This window comes from Akebia trifoliata, chromosome 15, assembly GCF_017979445.1.
Source record: "Akebia trifoliata isolate Shusen 1 chromosome 15, ASM1797944v1, whole genome shotgun sequence".
Taxonomy (NCBI): Eukaryota; Viridiplantae; Streptophyta; class Magnoliopsida; order Ranunculales; family Lardizabalaceae; genus Akebia; species Akebia trifoliata.
The window spans coordinates 28,635,924-28,655,297 of record NC_141389.1 but is presented as its reverse complement, the minus strand read 5'-3'; the positions used below and the strand labels follow the sequence as shown (position 1 = coordinate 28,655,297).

Genomic DNA, 19,374 nt, shown 5'->3' with positions numbered 1-19,374 from the left:
TCAAGCTGACAAAGAAAAGTTGTTGGAAAGTACTTTGCCACGTCATACGAAGGTGTAATCTATTATAGTATATCGAAATGATGGGTACGTTAGAATCTCTAAGAACATCTAACAGTTTTAAATTTTTATCGTTTTTTACAGTTATAATAATATTTTCATACGTGGCTGGATTTATTCAATTTGAGTGGTCAAGCCAAGAAAAGAAAGTGGTTGGAAAGTACTTCGCCACGTCATACGAAGGTGTAATCTATCATAGTATATCGAAATGATGGGTAATTATAGTATATGACACTGTTGTACCATAGGTAGGTACATCACCCATCTATACCAACAAAATGGTTCAGTCCCCCTTGATCAACAAATCATAAATGCTGAAGATCATATTGTTCTGATCAATACCGAAAAATGATTCACCCTCCCATTGATCAAACAATCATAAATGCTTAATCAATCTTTTTTTTTTTTTTCCAAATTTAAAACAATTGGATGTAAGTTTTGGTAAATATTTGAGATACCCTTTGTTAGAAGTTGAAGATGAGGGCATTTAGGTTATTTTGCATTAGTCCACAATAGAAGACCAGGATCCAAAGGCATTACTCCACAAACAAGAACGCTTGTTGATGCCCATCGTATATATAATAATTAACCAATAACCTCAAGTGACTTAAAATAAACTATTTCTTCCAACTCTTTTTCTTCTTCTTTACACTCCTGAAAACCTCTGAAGGCCCTCATGAAACCTCAATTTCGTGATCTTCGCAATCTAATTGCACCCATGTTTGATTCCAAATACAAGAAAGCAACATATATAAATTACTACTATAATGTATGCCCGATTTTAAAAAATGTCGTAATTTTTTATAATCCACAATATAATTACCCCGCCAATTTAGTTGATTAAAAGATGAACTATTAAGAATCACAACTACATCTCCTTTCCTGATCTAATTGGACTTTAAAATATAAAAAAAAGTGACTATGGAGCTCTGCAACTAGAGTTGAGGTCACAGAGGCAAAAGATGAAGTTAATTGATGCCATGAAATGATGGTAAGACAGCAACAAGAGGGTCACCATAGCCAACAGCTTCTGTAAACCGCACAATGGAGAGAACATCAATAAGCAAATATCTTTACATTTAGATTCTAATAGTTTAGTATAAAATTGCATTCCAGACCCAAATTATTTTTCCTTTTACAAGAGATACTTTCCTGGCCATTTAATTGTCATGGAATATTTAAATATTCTGTGGTAGGAATTATTCATTGTTTGTTGTCTTTTTCTTTTCTTTTTTTTTCCAGTTTTTTGGGATATCAGGAAAAAATTTCACAAATTTGGTGTTTCCCAATTAAAGAAGCAAAGATTTCTTTATGTCTAGAATATTTTCGTTCAAGAATTTGAATATGACACAAAAAAGAAATTATGGAGTCCTATCGTTCAACTCTAGAAGAGATCAAATGTTCGATGGAAAAATCAATTTCCTAGTATCATTATAACAATTGGCAAAGAATAATGATTTTCTGATGGCCCCCTCGGACACACGACCCCATATGCCCCTTGACATGGCATGGGCTAAAACCATAGATTCTTTTCCTCGGGATACACAACTGCACATATTTATGGGTATGTACAGTTGTGTATCCCAAGGGAAAAAATCTATGGTTCTAGCCCATGCCACGTCAGGGGGCATCAGAAAATCACGACTCATTGGCAACATGGTGGGTTTATTACCAAGAATTAAAGATCTGGTCTCACATTGCAACTCAGCTAGCATGGAGACCAAGACTAGTCACTGATTGCATAATGAGCCAAGAATGAAACGTAAGTATTCTTTTTTATCTTGATTGTCTTTGTATCATTTGTCTATGTTATATTGCTATTCAAAGATGAGCTTTACGTGTATCGTCCAATGTGTGTCGATTTCTGGGATTATCAACATTTTTACATATTGTCATCTGTAGTCCACAACCTATAACATATTTATATCATCTATAAATGATACTGGTGTACAAAAGATTGTACGCAACAGGTAAGGGAGGATTAACAAATATAAGAGTTCTTACCATATTGACTGATTTTAACAAATTTCAAGTGGATTTGATGAGCTTTAAAACTTAATGTATGAGTTGCAGTAGATTGATCTCATGAATTGAATATAGAAAGAAAACAAATAAACCTGACAATAGTTGAGATGGTAAAAGAAATCTTACCTCCCTCATTGTATAGCAATTTCAAGACTTCTCCAGCCACATCCGACTGCTCGATAAATGCCAACAAGGATTAGGTGGAAGAAGAGATAAATTGTCAAGTAGAGCTCAAACTCTAAGGATTAGTTAACAAAGAGGTCTTACATTCACCGGAAGCTCACTACCAAACTGGTCCAAATAGCCTATTACCTGCCCTTGCTTGATCACATCACCCTGAATTTGAAAATATTGGTAATTGTGTAAGTTCTCAAGGTGTGTGAAAGCCATCATCAGAAGAGAAGCAATATAATAAACCAAAACAATCTAAGACATCATTGAGAGTAGAAAGTAAGAATGGTCTGCCAACTGCATACCAGTTGACATGGCACACCTATGGAGGAGTGAGAAGTGAAAACCACTGCTAGACGGTCTGAGCTAGACCACCCTTTTACACCAACAATGGATCCAATTGGATGATTGCAAAGATTCAATCTGTAGACAATCCACAAGACTGATATGTGCTAGTATGTCTGTAAAGTCGATTGACTATATCTTGTTCGATTCTATGTTACCCAATTCATGGTACGGTTTGCACTGGGTTCCAAAATCAAGCAAACCATGAACCCATAGAATTTTGATAGGGTTGGGCAAACCGAACAATTCTTTAATTGGTTCAGTGAAACAAAACCAATTTATTATATATTTTTTTCATTGTCCAGATAAGAACTTCGATCATTATATTAATCTGTTTCCATTTAACTTCGAATTTTTTAACATTATAATTGAACTTATATATTGTATACTTGAATTAAATGTACAAGCGAACCAAGCTAGTGAACCGATCTAGGGAACCGAAGCGAACCAAGAAACAAATTATCTCTACCTACCCTTACAAATTGGGTTCATTCTAAAGTGGCGAAACCATGAACCCAAATTCGAACCGAGAGAACTGACGAACCAAGTAACATAGGTTTGACTTCCTCTCTTACTGCCCAGCGGACTAAAAATTTTCCAATCTGCTGTTGGTTCTAGCGAAGTAGAAGAGTTTGGAGAAAACATGCCAGACTGAACCCAAAAGATAATTTCTTTGAAAGGACAAATCATAGGAGAAAGAAATAAATTGAATGTTACCTCTTTACAGATAGGAGGTTGCTTCTTTCCTTTCACAGTTCTTCCCCTTCGGAATGAGCCAACCTAACAAAAAAATGGGATGCAGATGTTAAAAGACTGGTATAAGTTCAAAATAATAATTCAAGGAAAATATGAATTATATGACGAAAGATTCATACTGTTGGAGAGAATACTAGAACATATCCCTTTGCTCCTGAGGCTTCTAGAGCAGCTAGCTTTGACGACTTCGCCAATTCAGCATTTTTAAAAGGGCCACTGATCTCTGGAACAGCTTTTGAAAGTAATGCTGGTGGTGTTGCAGGTGTTGATTCGACCATTGGTTTACTAGGAACAGGAGGTGGTGTTGAAGGTGAAGTTAAAGATTTGTCTTGAATGTTCCTTCTGAGATTCATTTCAAAGTCTCCAACCTGTTCATAAAAATTGAAATAAGTAAGTGCTCACCCAAAATGTGGAATTTTGATTTTTTTTTTTTTTTGTCAAAGAACACAAATAAACGAATATGAAATGGTTATGGTAATAAGGAAAAAAGAAATTGTGTTTTTTTCTTATACTATTGTGTGCATAAATCTTAGATCTTAGCCATCCATGTGTCATTAATACTAATCTTGAGGTATCGTATCTTGTATATGAGTCATGAGAATCCACAAGTGACCAACTGACCATGTACATGGTGAGGAACACAACTAGGGTGGTCACAAGGTTGGATCGAGGAACCCCTTCAATGCTAAGGGCAAAGGTGGGCCTACAGAAGAAGGGGTCACACTGCTATCAAAGCAAGGGATGATAAAACAGCCGAGGTTTAAAATTTCGTCTCGAGGTGATATTCCGGCCAAGGGAAAAAAAAAAAAGAAACAATCTCAGAGACTGGACAAAATATTCAAACTTTTTGAAATATTCAAACAATTCATCATAATCAGTAGTGATAAATATTGATAAAAAACATGTTTTAGGCTATACAATGAATCTTACAACTATTTATGTTAAATATATCAAAAGTTTTCACATCGATACAAAACAATAGAGACCACTATGCTGAGTATAAACCAAGTTGCATTGCTTAAATGTACGTTTAATATTTCAACAAGCTATAAAATACCTATAGCATAATAAGGTGTCTAATTTTTAATATAAAAAAATTTTGCGGATTTGAATCCCACCAGGTATGCTTCGCTGTAATGTAATTAAATAAGCTAATGTTCAATGTGGATATACACATGAATTGCAGAAAATTTCTCAATGTCATCCTATCAAGCCTGGTCATCCCGGTCCCTTGGGCTGGATCTGACTTGCCTCTACTAGTATTAACAGACCTGTTGAGAAGCCGATGATGAATGGTTACAAATGACAGGTCAGAATGATTTTTGGCATCTTCACAGCAATCCAAATATACGTAGGTTGATAGGCGTCAAAATATTTATTGTCCGAAAGGCCTGTAAATAGTCATGTGGTGCAAAAAGAGTTAGAGTTTCCCTTATTTTTTATAAAGAATATAGGTCCAGGAATTGTATCATTCCAAAGAGATTCCCACTCTACGCACTCATCCTCCCAAAAGAGAATTGTGTCCCCTATTCCCAATTTAAAACATATATACTAAGCAAAGAGAAGTGTGTCCCCTATTCCCAACTTAAAACATATATACTAAGCAATGAAAATATGTCTTCACGAATAAAACACAAACCATCAGTGGAATAAGAGAAACATAAGTGTACCTTTAGTTTTAGTTCAGCTACATTTGTCTCGTCACAGACTTCAAGGATCAATGCCTGAAATGGACATAAGTAATTTCATAAATAAAAATGAGATGGAACATGCGACATAAGTATAATGAGGAATATACATTAAGGATTGGACTAGGAGAGAGGAAGAGAAAACTATTGTACTACGTCAGCATAAATAAATAAAGGTTATCGTATTTGAACACAAGCCATGAACCATCTTTGGATATTTTTCATTATGCTTTCAAAGCATATGCCTCGAGATATTACTATAATCAAAACAAATAAGGTCTATAAAAAGATAATACATATAAGGCTTAATTGTGCAGATACAGAAGCATATGACTCAAGTAATTGGATGGTCACAACTCCCAAGAAAACCATTACCCAAGTAGAAAACATCAATCCATCTCTGATACATTTCACAAGGCATGTGAGGGAAAATGCCATGAACTCACTTTTTGAAATTTTGAAAATTTTAGAGGTGAATGGAGAAAAATGTAGATTATAAAATTAATGTTATGGTTCACATCCATGTTAAATGCACACAATCAACACAAAAACAACAAAAAGACCCATATTGTTGAAGAGAGGATAAAATGGAAGCAGAGTAAGCTTCAATATCCATATCTCACCTCAAATCCATTAGGAAATGTTGGGCTCTGCAGATTTTCCTTCTTCAATGATTCTTGTGAGTTGCTACCTGAAGAAACTATTGCATTCATGGTCACCAAGCTTTAGCATGAAACAATATTTAAAATGGTATAGTAGATTTTATGAATTAGGAGAAATTTATGCCCAATTCTTACATGTGATGGCAATGTCCACATTGAGATCATGTTGGAGTTGGACAATCCATCACATGTTAGAAGGAATAAATCCCTTAATTAAAGGAGAATTGATTTCTATCTCTAAACTATCTATATTTCTGTTTAAGGACCCCTCCTATAAGAGAAGAGACCAGGAGGCAAGTACTTGAAAGAGAAAAACTTGTGAAGTTGTTTGTGGCTTGGCACCCATGAGTCTGGGGATGTAGTAACTGGTTTAAGTGATGAAACCCATAAGAAAATTCTCTTCTTGCTTCATATATGTGTGATGAATATTTCTCGAAATTCATGATTGTTACAGTGAATCCCAAAAGCATAAATGGCAGACCATTTTTACTACCCCACATTAAAATTTCTTAGCTAACCCAAGTTAGCAAACATTCTCTAGAAGCAAGATTTCAGGACAAAATATTTAAAACTTTTTGTTAAAAAGAAAAAAGATGACAAAGGAGTATTGTGTCATAAACGTACACTATCAGATTTCCATACATTGCCAACATCATCAAAAATAGCCTTACCTAGAACACATAAACATATAATCTTGTTAATAAACAATAACTAACTTGAACAATTTTCAGATGGTTAAACCATAAGTCCTAAGACAGGGTGAAAATGGTTGAAGTCCTGTTTTTTTTTTCTTTTTCATACACACAATTTTCAGGAAAAAGAAAAAATCCCGAGTTAAAAATTGCACAAATATATATTAGAACGCATTTAGTAAAATTGAAACCTAACTGCTTTTTTATCACAATTAAATATTAAATCATGAACCACCCAATGCCTATTTTACCTAATGTTTTCCAAAGCGAAGAGGAAAAAATAATTGCTAATTAACAGAAGCCCTTACTAGGCATAAAAACCACATATATTATTAGAATGTAGAAAGATAGTAATCACCATCAGATGCTGCAAACAAGGCCTGACCACATACTAGGAAAGCTCCTTTTCTGGCCAAAAATGGAGACGAAATGAGCCTCCCACCTATTATCGGGGCTCGAGTAAATAGCGATTTATTTGAGGCAGCATTGCACAAAGGAGCAACACCAGGCTTCTCAAGTGTGGATTGCACATGTGAAACTGTACCTACAGCACCTGGAGTAAGGAAGTACGTATAAGAACTATCTCTAAACTCCACAATGAAATAACACAAAGCACTACAAACATCAATTAATGATTTTTTTTTTTCTTTCCGTTACAGATTCTAAACTTATAAAAAATAAAAATTATTAACTTTTTAAAAGAAAATAGTGATTAAAAAGATACACATATACAATCTGAAATTAACAAAATGGACCGTACAAGACACACAATCTGTAAATAATCCTAAATAATAAAGAACTAAAAAAAAAAAAAAATTAAACCTTGTCGAGACCTTAATTCACTCCTACTCTGCATCAGACATTATTGTACAAACCATAGATCACACACAAATGCATATTTTTCGTTCAAATTGGACTTCATCAAAGAGAGAGATCATTGGATCTCACCACCTAGATCCTACTAGAGATAAGGTGTATGCATTATAATAATATGCATGAGATACACAATATCAATGCTATGGTGTATCTCATCACATATCTTGAAGATTTAGATTTGCATCAATTAGGTTTAATTAGTATCAATTAGGTAAATTAGAATATTTAGGTTAGTCTAGTTTCCTTATCTTGGTTGATGTAATCCCAATAAATATCCTATCAGGGTTCATGTAATATTCATCCAAGAATTCTCAATAAATTCATATTTCTACATGGTTTTAGAGCTCAAGCTCCACTGAGCACATTGATCTTGGTGCGCCGTTTTTTTTTTTTTTTTTTTTTTTCCAATAAAAATCTCACATTTCTCTATGTTTCTACAAACCTCCCTATTTCACAAATTAATACCTCACAATCTCAATTTTTATTTGATCTCAAATCTCTACAATGAGAGTTCTTATATTTAAATTGTACAATCCATATTTCTACGCTTTGGGGGAGATCACAACAAACCTAATCTAATGGGCCACCGACTCCAACATACTCAAAAATGAGCGGGATGCGACAGTGATGAACTTCACAGATAGACGGTGACCACCATCAAGCATGATTGGACCTTGCGGCAATCCATCTACAACTTCTTCATGAGATCAAAGACTAATATTTTATGTAATCAATTGCATAGTCTTTTTCTAAAGGACCATGCAATTGGGCGAGGGTAATAGAGATAAGGTGTATCCATTATAATAATGTGCATGAGATACACAATATCAATGCTATGGTGTATCTCATCATATATCTTGAAGATTTAGATTTGCATCAATTAGGTTCAATTAGTATCAATTAGGTAACTTAGAATATTTATGTTAGTCTAGTTTCCTTATCTTGGTTGATGTAATCCCAATAAATATCCAATCAGGGTTCATGTAATATTCATCCAAGAATTCTCAATAAATTCAGATTTCTACAGATCCAACACCTTCACCAAAGTTTAAGAACTCATTCGATCCAGGTAACAAATGAAACAGAAATTGCAGATACATTTGGGCAAATTCTTCTGAAACGATACGTAGAGAACCAAAGCCACAAAGCAATGAATAAGGATGATTAAGAGAGAGAGAGAGACTTACAGTTGAAGGAGGTAAGAACTGCAGCAAACGCCATGAGAGAGAAACCGATTTGCAGAGAAGAAAATGAACTCGGGAACGGAGATGATGACCTAACAAGGAAATAAGTTTGTTTAGAAGATTTTTTACTCGAAAGAAGAAGATAATAAGAGATGACAAGTGACAACTACAAGGTGGAAGTTCTGTCTTCGAAATTTCCGCCTTTTCTCCTTCGTTAAAGTCGCCACTCGCCACCCGTCTTTTTAATTCCGCGGGCTGCTCTCTGCACACACCATCAATTACTCTTTGCACCCATCACTTTTGTCTAAATAACCCCTAAGTTTTGAGTGGTATCATAATAGTCCTTCGAGTAAACTTTTCTTTTCTGGTAGTCCGTTGAACTCATTTGACATTGTGTAATGCTTTTGAAATACCCAAACTACCAATTTTCTCATTTTCCCTACGTAATTAGATTTTTCAACAATGATTACGATCATTTTTTATGATTTTTTAAATGAATGACGAATGAAGAATGATATACTCTTACACTTGAACATTCAGACGTATTTTTCTTTAATTAATTTTGAAGATTTATATACCTTTTAATGAACTTAAAATTCTATTTTATATTTCGAGTGTCTGTTTCAAAAGTATGATATATGCATTTTGAATTTATAACTTTTAACAATAATAATTCAACTTATAATGCAATGGTATGATTGTGTAGAATAAATCTAGACCCTACATATGTCAAAATCTAAGATAAGTTTTGTGGTCAACTAATAGGACAAATTGTCTTATAATCTTTTATTTCAAATTCGGCAAAGATCCCAAGAATCTTGAAGTGATTGATTGTATCAATCACATTTTATTTTTTTTTTGTAAACGAATCACCTCTTATTTTAGAAGAACTTTCTATTAGTAGGTCCAAGAATTTAGACGAAAGATAAGTCCATGATAAGCTCTAATCCCCATAAAAAAATTAAATAAATAAATAAATGGAGTGACATGGCTAAAGAGGTAATTAAGAAAATGGTTGACTTATAAATAGGTAAAGAGAACTTAAGAGAAAACACTTTTGAAAGATAATGAAAGAAATTAACTATTATTCTATGTAATTTCTATTCTAACTTGAGGGTAAGAAAGTGTTTGACAAGTACCACAATGATGCCCCTATGCGTGTGGAAGTAGAAAAGCCATAATCAAGGTGGTTTGAGTTGTTTGAGGTAAATCAACAAAAAACCCCTCTACAATTGTAATAGGCGAAATCCTTAATTTATAAGTTAGGAGTATAATCATTTTGAAGTTTACCTAAAATTAATGTGTGATAAGTAAAAGTTGGTGTGTTAATAATAAAAGCTCTCTTATAATAATAGGATGATCAGTGCCATCCATGTTCAACAGTCAGCTCGAATACTGGGTACATCCAACAATTAGAAAGACTCAGCCAAACATTAAAGATTCATCATAATTAATCCATGCATGTCTATAGGTGTTATTTTTTCTTATTTTTCCTAGGTTATAAGCTGTACTAGTAGATAATCAATCTAAAATATTATTTTATGTGAATAAAAAATATTTTAATTAGTAAAAAATTATGCTTCCTAGTCAATCCAAGTATGAGTTACCATTTTTAATTTGAATAATATAATGATGAATGCATATGATCTTTGTATGTGGTTGGATACATGGTTAACGTGGCAAGGGCACAGAATCACACATTTTTTTCTTATGTATCTTGATGAAAATGATCTATGATTTTGTGTCCTTGTCACATCAATTGTGTACCCAACGGCGTGCATACATCACAATTCATTTAATTTTTTAATTTTATTATTTTTAAATATTTTAATATTTAAAAATAAATTAAATTTATGTAAAAAAAATTGAAAATTATTGACTAAGATGTCTTAGATGAACAATGTATGGAGACCGAGATGACTCATCTGATTTGTCTTGGTGGATGGAACATGTGTGGTAGTTGGAAACAAGACACTGAGACAGAAAAAGAAAAAAGTGAGAGAGAAGATGCCTTGCTTGAACTTGTCTACAAACGTCAGCATCGATGGGATCACCACCTCCTCCATCCTCTCTGAAGCCACCACGATCGTTGCTAACATCATAGGCAAACCAGAGGCCGTCTGTTCTCTCTCTCTCTCTCTCTCTCTCTCTCTCTCTCTCTCTCTCTCTCTTGCAATTTGTATTTATTTTATCTCTTTAACTGCTAAAGTTTATGATTTTTGGTTTTGTTTGAAGTTTGAGCATCTGATTTAGTAAATTGATGAGCTAATATGCTCATAAGTCACAAAGATCTAGAGGAACTAATCTTCACTAGTACAGATGAACATACCTTGTGTGTGTGTGTGTGTGTGTGTTTTCTACTATTACAAAGACTTAGAAATGTTTTTTAAGATTACTAATCTTTGATTCTCAAATTTTCAGCTCCATATGAGATTTACAATTTTGGGTAGTAAAGTTAAATAAACCCAATATCCAAAAACTTAGATCAAGTTTGGACGATCCTAATACATTTTGGTGATCACTGAGATTTAATCCACAACTTCCTCTATGGTGTGGATTCGATTACTCATGAATTTGTTCTCTTCCACCCATGACAGTTTGGGCATCCTCTTTCGGTCAAGGTTAAGGGGGTAAAAGGGAAAAATCAATAAAGTCGAGGAGGTACTTTTAAGAAAGGGGGACAAGAGGATAACCAATAAAGTTGGACTGGTAATATTAAAAAAGTGTGGAAGAAGAAATAAAATAAAGTTAAGGATATTTTTGAAAAGAGGGAGAAAAGAAAAGATAAGATTTGTCCTCGAGATACGGTATACATCTTGAGAGAAAGATAGTGGGATCCATCATCGTATTTTCTTATATAGGTAGGGAAAATACTGGACTAACTTCGTCAGACACTATGCTCAACATTACGTTGAGAGAATCGATGATTTTTTTAACTTGTGTCTCGAGGAAAGAAATCTATGGTTAGCTATGCATTGCCACATCAATGCAGTGTTGAACGTAATGTCCAACGAAGTTAGTGTAACACAAACCTAAAGATATACAGATGGTTTGTGGAGCCTGATGGATTCGGTGCTAAGGGTATTTTCGTAATTTCATTAGTATTATGTAAAATCATAATTATGTTTTCGTCCCGCATTATATTTCTCTTTTCGGTAAATGAATGTAATCTGTAATTACATGTTTTCTCTTTATAACGGAATTAGTGTGATCCATGGACGTATCTCAATCTTGAGGGAACCATGTAAAATCTCTATATTTCTGATTGTGAGATTGCATTTTGTTTTTTCTCTTTCGTTATCCATTATTTATGTTTTTCTCAACATATAAATGTTTATAAAATATGTATGTCAAGTTGGTCATTTGATTCTTTCCATGTTGAGTATGTTGCTCATTAAGTAAAAGGTTTCACTATTCCGTTTTTTTTTTTTGTTTGTTAATTTACAGTATGTGATGATTGTGCTCAAGGGATCAATACCCATTTCGTTTAGTGGAACCGAGGAACCTTCAGCTTACGGTGAGCTGGTATCAATTGGGGGTCTCAACCCTGATGTAAACAAGAAATTGAGTGCTGCGATTGCTACTCTCCTCGAGACGAAGTTGTGTGTCATAAAGTCTCGATTTTTCCTCAAATTCTACAACACTAAGGTAAGCCATGTCAACTCACTAAGCTAATTTTGCACATTACTATATCATGTAAATAGTCCTTTATTGTTTAAAACCACAATGTCTTTTGTGACATGCAGGGTTCCTACTTAGGATGGAATGGATCCACCTTATAAAGTTCTTATTACTTACGCCGTGTTGTCAGGTTTCTTATGGTTTGTTGTCGTGTATTTTTAATAAATGATATGTTATACGTTGCAACCGAGTATCTTTTGTTATTTTCTTTGGTGGACGTGAGACCAAATGTGAAATGATGAACTTATTACTTGCTTGTTTCTCTTATATGCTTCCTCAATTTTGGATTTGATAACAACCCTTTCTTTATTTATTCTTGTTCTTCGAATAATCAACTATCATGCACTCTATGGTGGTTGTTGAAATTTTAATTTTTTCAAAAAAAAAAATAAATAAAACTCCAAGTGTCAAGTTATGTTTTCTATTCTTGATTGGTTATTTTGTACTATGTAACAAATTTTGTCGAACGTCAAGCTCTTCGATTAGCTCGTGAGGGTGCAGGAGGCAACGCCCCCGAACCAAAATATTCTTTTTTTCATGTTGCCTATAAAAATAAAAAAATAAAAAGACCAGGCATTTCATTGGAGAGATGTAGATATAGATGGAGATTGTAACTTGGATTCTTCGTTGGTTGATATAGTGAAATTGTAGCTTTCGCCCGTGGACGTATGTCAATTTTGATCAAACCACGCATATGTTGTGTCTTGTGTTACTCCTCTTTGAGTTTATCTATATTCTTGTTGATTTTATACTTCAATCCACGGTTTTGCTATACACCAAGTTTTATGACTAAATGTAGAAGGTGAGGGTATTTAGATCGATTTACACTAATAAGTAGGAGAAAAGACCGATATAGATACCCCAATTTGATCAAACAAGCCCAAGAGCTCGTTTGAATCCATGCATCGAGGATCAAATTGAGAGAATTTCAATAAAAATTATGGGACTCACTTGGACCAATAAAAAATGATCAATTTTGATCATTAAAAATCAAACTTTGCCTTGGTCATATGGCTTGTACGACCAAACATAGCTTTGCATAGCTGTACACATTATATGGTAAAGCCATTTTTTGTATTGACCTTACTTTTGTGATGTGTAGGCTTAAAATTGTATTGACCTTACCTCAAGTATGGCCAGACATAATTTCTTTTGACCATACCTGGGATACATCCAATTCAATTAGGCAATCAGAGAGCCCATGTGTGTATGAGATTCTCCACAGGAAATGACTATCTAAACCACCACTCTCTTAATGACTTATTCTCTAAGAAAATCCTCCTTAATCCCCTTTCTAACCATGTTTTAAATTTTCAAATCTCCTCCACCAAAGACCTTATGATAATCTTCTTATTTTCCAACTTGATCAAAGCTCTTGTTTTGTTCCTACTCAAGTATAATTACCTCTTCTAACCTTAGTTTGTTGAAACATATTAGGGTCAAAACCCTTTTCTACCATTCTAATATTTTTCAAATATCCAAAGGATTCTATGGCATTTAAGATAAATTGACTACTTTCCAAATCTTATGACCATTTTATCCAATCTCAAGAAGTTCCTAGAATTTCTATCCAAAGACCTTTGTATCTCTAGTTTGTTAAAGAGTTAACCTAAGAAAGTTACCAAAAATGGCAAAAAAAACTTTCATCAAATTACATGTCATTTCGCGTAGAACTCTCACAATTGACCCAAATCATATTGTCTAGAACCATTCTACCCCCCAAACTAAGAATTCTCTAGAATTTTGGGTGCAAAGACTATCTTATCCCTTTATCATTAAGATTGGTATGACTCTACAAGAGGTTAAAGATCATCAAGGCCAATGTTAGAAAGTGTAATTGATACTTTTTATAAATGTTTTTCCTTGAATATTTGGGGTATCAAGGTTTTGAGACAAATTTACCCCGAAAGTCCTATAAATAGGAGACCTATTCAAGGCAAAAGAGGGAAATGAAGAATTTGAATTACAAAATTTTGTCAAAATCATTTCTCAAAGCTCCTAAGCCTTTCCAAAATTCTGTCCAAATTATCTCAAAAAGAAAAACTCAAGAAAGAAAAAGAAGAAGAATAAAGTGGGAGAAGTTATACCACAACCCACCCCCTCTCTAATCCCCCCCATCCTCACCTCCTCATTCTTTATTTCAGTTGTTTAATTTTAAATTTTTATTTATATTTATTTAATAATATAGATATTTAATATTTAGTCTAGAGGCTTGAGGGTAGAGAGTAATCCCTCTTAAAGGTGATCTCCCTTAATAAGTCCTCAATAAGCTCCTTGAGAACACTAGAATATGTTGTTTTAATTTTGTTACTTATGTAATTTAAATTCATAGTATAGATGCTTTATTTTTTTTTTTTTTCTTGCAATCTAAGTTTCTTAGAATAATAGTTTTTTTTTTTATCTATTTGATGGTAATAGAGTTAGAGAGTAAACCCTTTTAAGAGGTAATCTTCTTTTGTTAAATCCATCCCATGTTTACACATCCCTCCACACACCACATTTTACTTTACAAAATGGTTAAGAGTCAAAGGTGATAATCTTTTTAGATCATTACCTAACTCTCTAAACCAATGAAAAATAGTCTCAAAAGGGATACAAATCATACATGAAGGTCCCTAGTTTTTCCAATGGTGATGTCCAACCCATGGACACTTCTTAAGGACTAAACCAATAAAAATTCACTCTTAAGTAAGTAAATAATCTTGTTTTGAAACTTTAAGACTTAAAATGGAGAAATCCAAGTAGATTCCCACTAAAGTCTTTCAGCAAACACTTACTTCTAGTAAGGTTTGTTCATTGTCTTAATTTGCCTATATTTTAGAAATAAACTACAGTCAATTTTCTTTAACTCTCTCTCTCTAACTCTCTTTATCTTCAAAAATCCAAAATATTATTTCTAAAAACTTCATCTATAGTTATATTGGTAGTCATTTTTAGATGAAAGGGACAAGGTGCCTAACACCTTTCTTGTCCTTCAACAAAATTCCCTTACCTAGAACTTTAGGTAGACCCTTACCAATCCATTTGGATATGAGTCACTATAAGTCAAGAAAAACAAATTTTAAAACAATTTTAAGATGTCAATTTACACCTTAGAGTTCAATAGTCACTTTAGAGTTTGCTTTGACCTTTAAAAAGCTTTTGTTTAAGTTGGCTGTCATGGCCATTCCTTTTAGAATCACTTGCAACTCATGGAAGAGAACCAATTTCCAGTGGGTATTTTTAACAAAAGTCCCAATAGTACTCCCTCCGTTATCTCTCATTATTACTCCCTTTCCTCTTCCAACATTACCTCGAAAGGACCTATTAGAGTTCATCACATGGAAGGCCTTTGGAGATTTGATCCATTTGTATCTCATAGGCACTCTTAACTCAAATTTTGTGTCCAAGTTCCAAGAGGTCATAAAGGTTTTTGTCGGGGCATTGTCGTCTGAGCTAGCATCTATTCTTTGGATCCTTAGTTGGACATCTCACACTATGAAGCATTCCAACATGTTTGGTGGGAAGAAATTGTTCTTGAACAAACGTCTACATCTTTCAAGCCATAAACGATGGATCAATGTGTTAAAGGCTAACTTTTTAACTAATGAGTTTGGAGACTTTCCCTTGGTGTTGTTGTACAACCATTCCATTTCAATATTCCCGTCATTGTTAGCATATTTGTTGTTGGATGGACCTTCTTAGTATTCTCTACCACCAATCATAAGAGAACTCACATCCGAGAAATAGGTGATCTTCTTGAGGTTGAATTGAGAAGTCAAGTCAAGAACGAGTTATAAATTGAGTATGTAAGAAGAAATTAATGATTTTTTTGAAATGTTATTATTCCAGCTCCCTATTAGCTAGCCTCTACGGATGAGACGATCCAATTATATAATAAATTGTAACCTCATTGGGTAGAAAATATTTAATTAAAAAAATCAATTCTTTGGGAAATAAAATATTTGACAATGTTTAATTGCATCTTGAAAATACAGAAAAGGGCAAAAAGTGAGTTCTTTCAGTTTCTAAAATGGAATTATTTTATGGGAAATTTGATTGAGTGAATCTTGGATGCAATATTTTTGGGATCCACCTCGAGATCAAAGCTTGGTTGATCTAATTGTTGATCACTGTATTGAGCGTTGTTGGGTGTAATAACACCAAATCTTTCGATGCCAAAGTTAGGCATAGAAGAAATTTTAATAGTTTTGAGGTTAGAATCACATAATTTTTCTTTTGACTTACGCATTTTATATATCATATAGTGCAACTTTTCCTAATTTCCTAAATTTTTACCAAAGTCAATATCTTGAGCGATTGAACATTTTGCAATAATTTTAATTTTTTGGGATTTGACTTGATCATAAGAATAAAAATACTTCCATGAAACTACAATTGTTGGAACAACTTGTCCTAATTAAGATCATGCACAAATCTCAAGATGACACGTGCAATCATGAGAGCTTACAATTTTTACCCACCACAAGAATAATGCTGCCAAACAGATTTCTTACATTGGAAAAGGAGAGCTGTTATTGGCACCCCAATTTTTATTTATTACACCTTAATCTCTTAAATTATTTAGTACTTCCTAATTAAAGATTAAAATATACTCTTCAAACATTAGAAAGATTAAGCATAAATTATAATCTCAACATTACAAAACATTATAACACCCATTTCAAGTAATTTATGTAGTTTTTTACAATTATGATTAAGTTGATATGAAATCCTAAACTAAAAAATAGAGATTAAAAAAAAAAAACAAATCAAAATAGCTTGTATGGGGCACCTTAAGTTTTATTTATTTTCTATCATCTACTTATTTTTATTTATTTTTAATTGCTATGTAATAAGCAAAAGCAACTCTCGTAAAAAAAATCATTTTTTTAAGAGTTGTGATTTTTTGACACCCCCTTTGACACATGCCCCTGTACACCCCTTGACATGGTATAGGCTAGAATCATATATTTTTTCCTTTCCAGATACACAATTGAACATTTCCCATAAATATGTGCAATTGTTTATCCTGAGAAAAAGAATCTATGATTTTAGCATATGTCACGTCAAATAACGTATGGGGCGTGCCATAAAATCATTATTCTTCTTTTAAATTTGAGTCGTGATAATATGACTCGTGAGGTGGTATACTCAAATGACTCCATAACGTGAACAAGTTTGAGAATCGTAGATCTGAGCACCTCAAGATACATGATTGCACTTTCCTATAAAAAAATGTATCTCAAGGGAATTGTGTATTCCAAGGCATATAGATCTACAACTCCGAATTTGTTCATGTCATAGAGTCATTTGAGTATGCCACCTAGCTAGTCATATTATGTGGACTCTTTAAATTTACATTAGGTTATAATTCATTCTAATGTCATGGAGATGCAAATGATCCGTATCTCAAAACCATGGTAACTTATATAAATTAAATTATTTAAGAGCCACGTGTTGCGTTAAGAAGTCTTGCTTTAAATCTTTAATCGTCTCCGCGTAACTTGCTTTTCAAGGATACAGAAAATAAACCGTAAAACGAACTCACCGACACCCAAATAAAAAACCAAATTATTATAAGTCGGGTCCCGTTCGCCACCCTTAGTTTTACCACACACTTTAACAAACGCGTTTTGTCTTACATGGGTTAGAAGTTTCGGAATGAGCTGATTTTTGGTGAGGATGATCTCTATGGTGAGGAAATCATCCTCACCAAAAATCAGCTCATTCCAAAACTTCTAACCCCATCAAAATTGATTTACAAAAAATGGACGGTCCACGATTTTTCAACGTGTAAACATGGGGCTAAACATTTTGAAATGGGCTGATTTTTGGGGAGGATGATCTTCTAATCATAGAGATCATCCTCACCAAAAATCAACTCATTCCAAAACTTCTAACCCATGTAGGACAAAAAACGTTTGTTAAAGTGTGTGGTAAAACTTAGGGTGCTGAACATTTCCCTTATAAGTCTCCTCTCTTCTCCTCTCGTATTCTCCTCTCCTCACTAAATTTATCAGAGCGTTCGCCAACCACCAAATCCCTCTCTAAAACCTCCACCAAAAATCCACTAAGTGCCCCCCTCAAATCCATCAATGGCATCTCCTCCCCAAACTCTCCCAATCACAAACACCCAATCAACCGATCAATCTCAGCCGCCCATCGCCACACCAGCTTTCCGTGCCTTCATTACTCGCATCTCTGATTCAGCACGCCTCGCCTTCTCGCAACGTCGTCCATGGTCAGACCTTATTGACCGTTCATCCTTTTCTCGCCCTGATTCTCTCTCTGAAGCAGCGACACGTGTCCGCAAGAACCTCTCCTACTTCCGCATCAATTACCTAACCCTCATCGCCTCCATTCTCGCTGTCTCTCTCCTCACTCATCCATTCTCTCTTATCGTCCTCCTTTGTCTCCTGTCCTCCTGGTTCCTCCTCTACCTCTTTCGACCGTCAGATCCGCCTCTTGTTCTCTTCGGCCGTACATTTACAGATCGAGAGACTCTTGGGATTCTAACTGTTGTCTCCTTCATTGTTATCTTCCTCACAAGTGTTGGATCGCTCATCGTCTCTGCTCTCATGCTTGGATTTGGAATCGTTTGTGCTCATGGCGCTTTTAGGGTTCCTGAGGATCTGTTTTTAGACGAACAAGAGCCAGCCACTTCTGGATTCCTCTCTTTCATTGGAAACGCTTCCTCTACTGCTTCTGCAGCTCCTGTTGTCGCGGCTCGGGCTTGAATTTATGATTCAATTGACTTGAATTGATCTCGATGAGATTGGTAATTGGTTAGGGCAACCGATTGTTCTTTGTACGATTCATCTTTAGTTTCTTTTTTTGGTAGAAATAATTAGGGTTTCGTATGTTATGTGTAGATCGAATCTTGCAGATCTGTTTTGCTTGATATATATATAATTTACCTATAACATGTAATGTTGGATCTTTGGCGAAATAGAAGTGTTCTTTGTTATATTCTGTAAATTTGTTTCTGATTTTATCTTATTTGTGCAATTCATTTGATCATCCTTTTGAAATCTTAGTTAAATTTACGAGATTTGATCGGTAGAGGTGATTTCGAGTTACCTCTATCAACTCTGCCCTGCAGCCCTGATGAAAAACTCCTTGTGTCTTATCTGTCGTCGAAACCCTCTAACGATCAGGTTAGATTTAGTCAAGAAAAGATTGTTGAATGCCATCTCTCTTATGCCCCGAGAGAGGTAAAAAAGAAGAACCCCTCTTCTCTCGATCTCTCTCCCTT

At 34.2% G+C, this 19,374-nt stretch overlaps 2 protein-coding genes and 1 pseudogene across 4 annotated transcripts; 2 read left to right on the top strand and 1 right to left on the bottom strand.

The window, feature by feature from the left end:
- Positions 1 to 790: 790 nt before the first annotated feature.
- LOC147385086 (uncharacterized) lies at positions 791 to 8,684 on the bottom strand. 3 transcript variants are annotated; one of them, XM_086425170.1, is made up of 10 exons: positions 8,627 to 8,684; positions 8,460 to 8,548; positions 6,755 to 6,949; positions 5,666 to 5,742; positions 5,025 to 5,078; positions 3,474 to 3,722; positions 3,316 to 3,378; positions 2,350 to 2,418; positions 2,209 to 2,254; positions 791 to 1,087 (listed from the first exon to the last, which is right to left on the bottom strand). In XM_086425170.1, exons 2-10 carry the CDS (start codon positions 8,491 to 8,493, stop codon positions 1,026 to 1,028), a joined length of 849 nt encoding a protein of 282 aa, XP_086281296.1. In that variant the 5' UTR covers positions 8,494 to 8,548; positions 8,627 to 8,684; the 3' UTR covers positions 791 to 1,025. The 3 variants fall into 3 exon arrangements, with proteins under 3 accessions (XP_086281296.1, XP_086281297.1, XP_086281295.1); XM_086425171.1 differs by having other exon boundaries at positions 5,666 to 5,733; positions 8,460 to 8,684; XM_086425169.1 differs by having other exon boundaries at positions 8,460 to 8,683.
- Positions 8,685 to 10,389: 1,705 nt separating this feature from the next.
- LOC147385085 (uncharacterized) lies at positions 10,390 to 12,390 on the top strand. Its single transcript, XM_086426032.1, has 3 exons — positions 10,390 to 10,574; positions 11,904 to 12,104; positions 12,203 to 12,390. The coding sequence occupies exons 1-3, from the start codon at positions 10,464 to 10,466 to the stop codon at positions 12,236 to 12,238; spliced, it is 348 nt and encodes a 115-aa protein (XP_086282158.1). The 5' UTR covers positions 10,390 to 10,463; the 3' UTR covers positions 12,239 to 12,390.
- A 5,710-nt stretch (positions 12,391 to 18,100) lies between these two features.
- LOC147385084 (PRA1 family protein B2 pseudogene) lies at positions 18,101 to 19,086 on the top strand (annotated as a pseudogene).
- Positions 19,087 to 19,374: the final 288 nt, after the last annotated feature.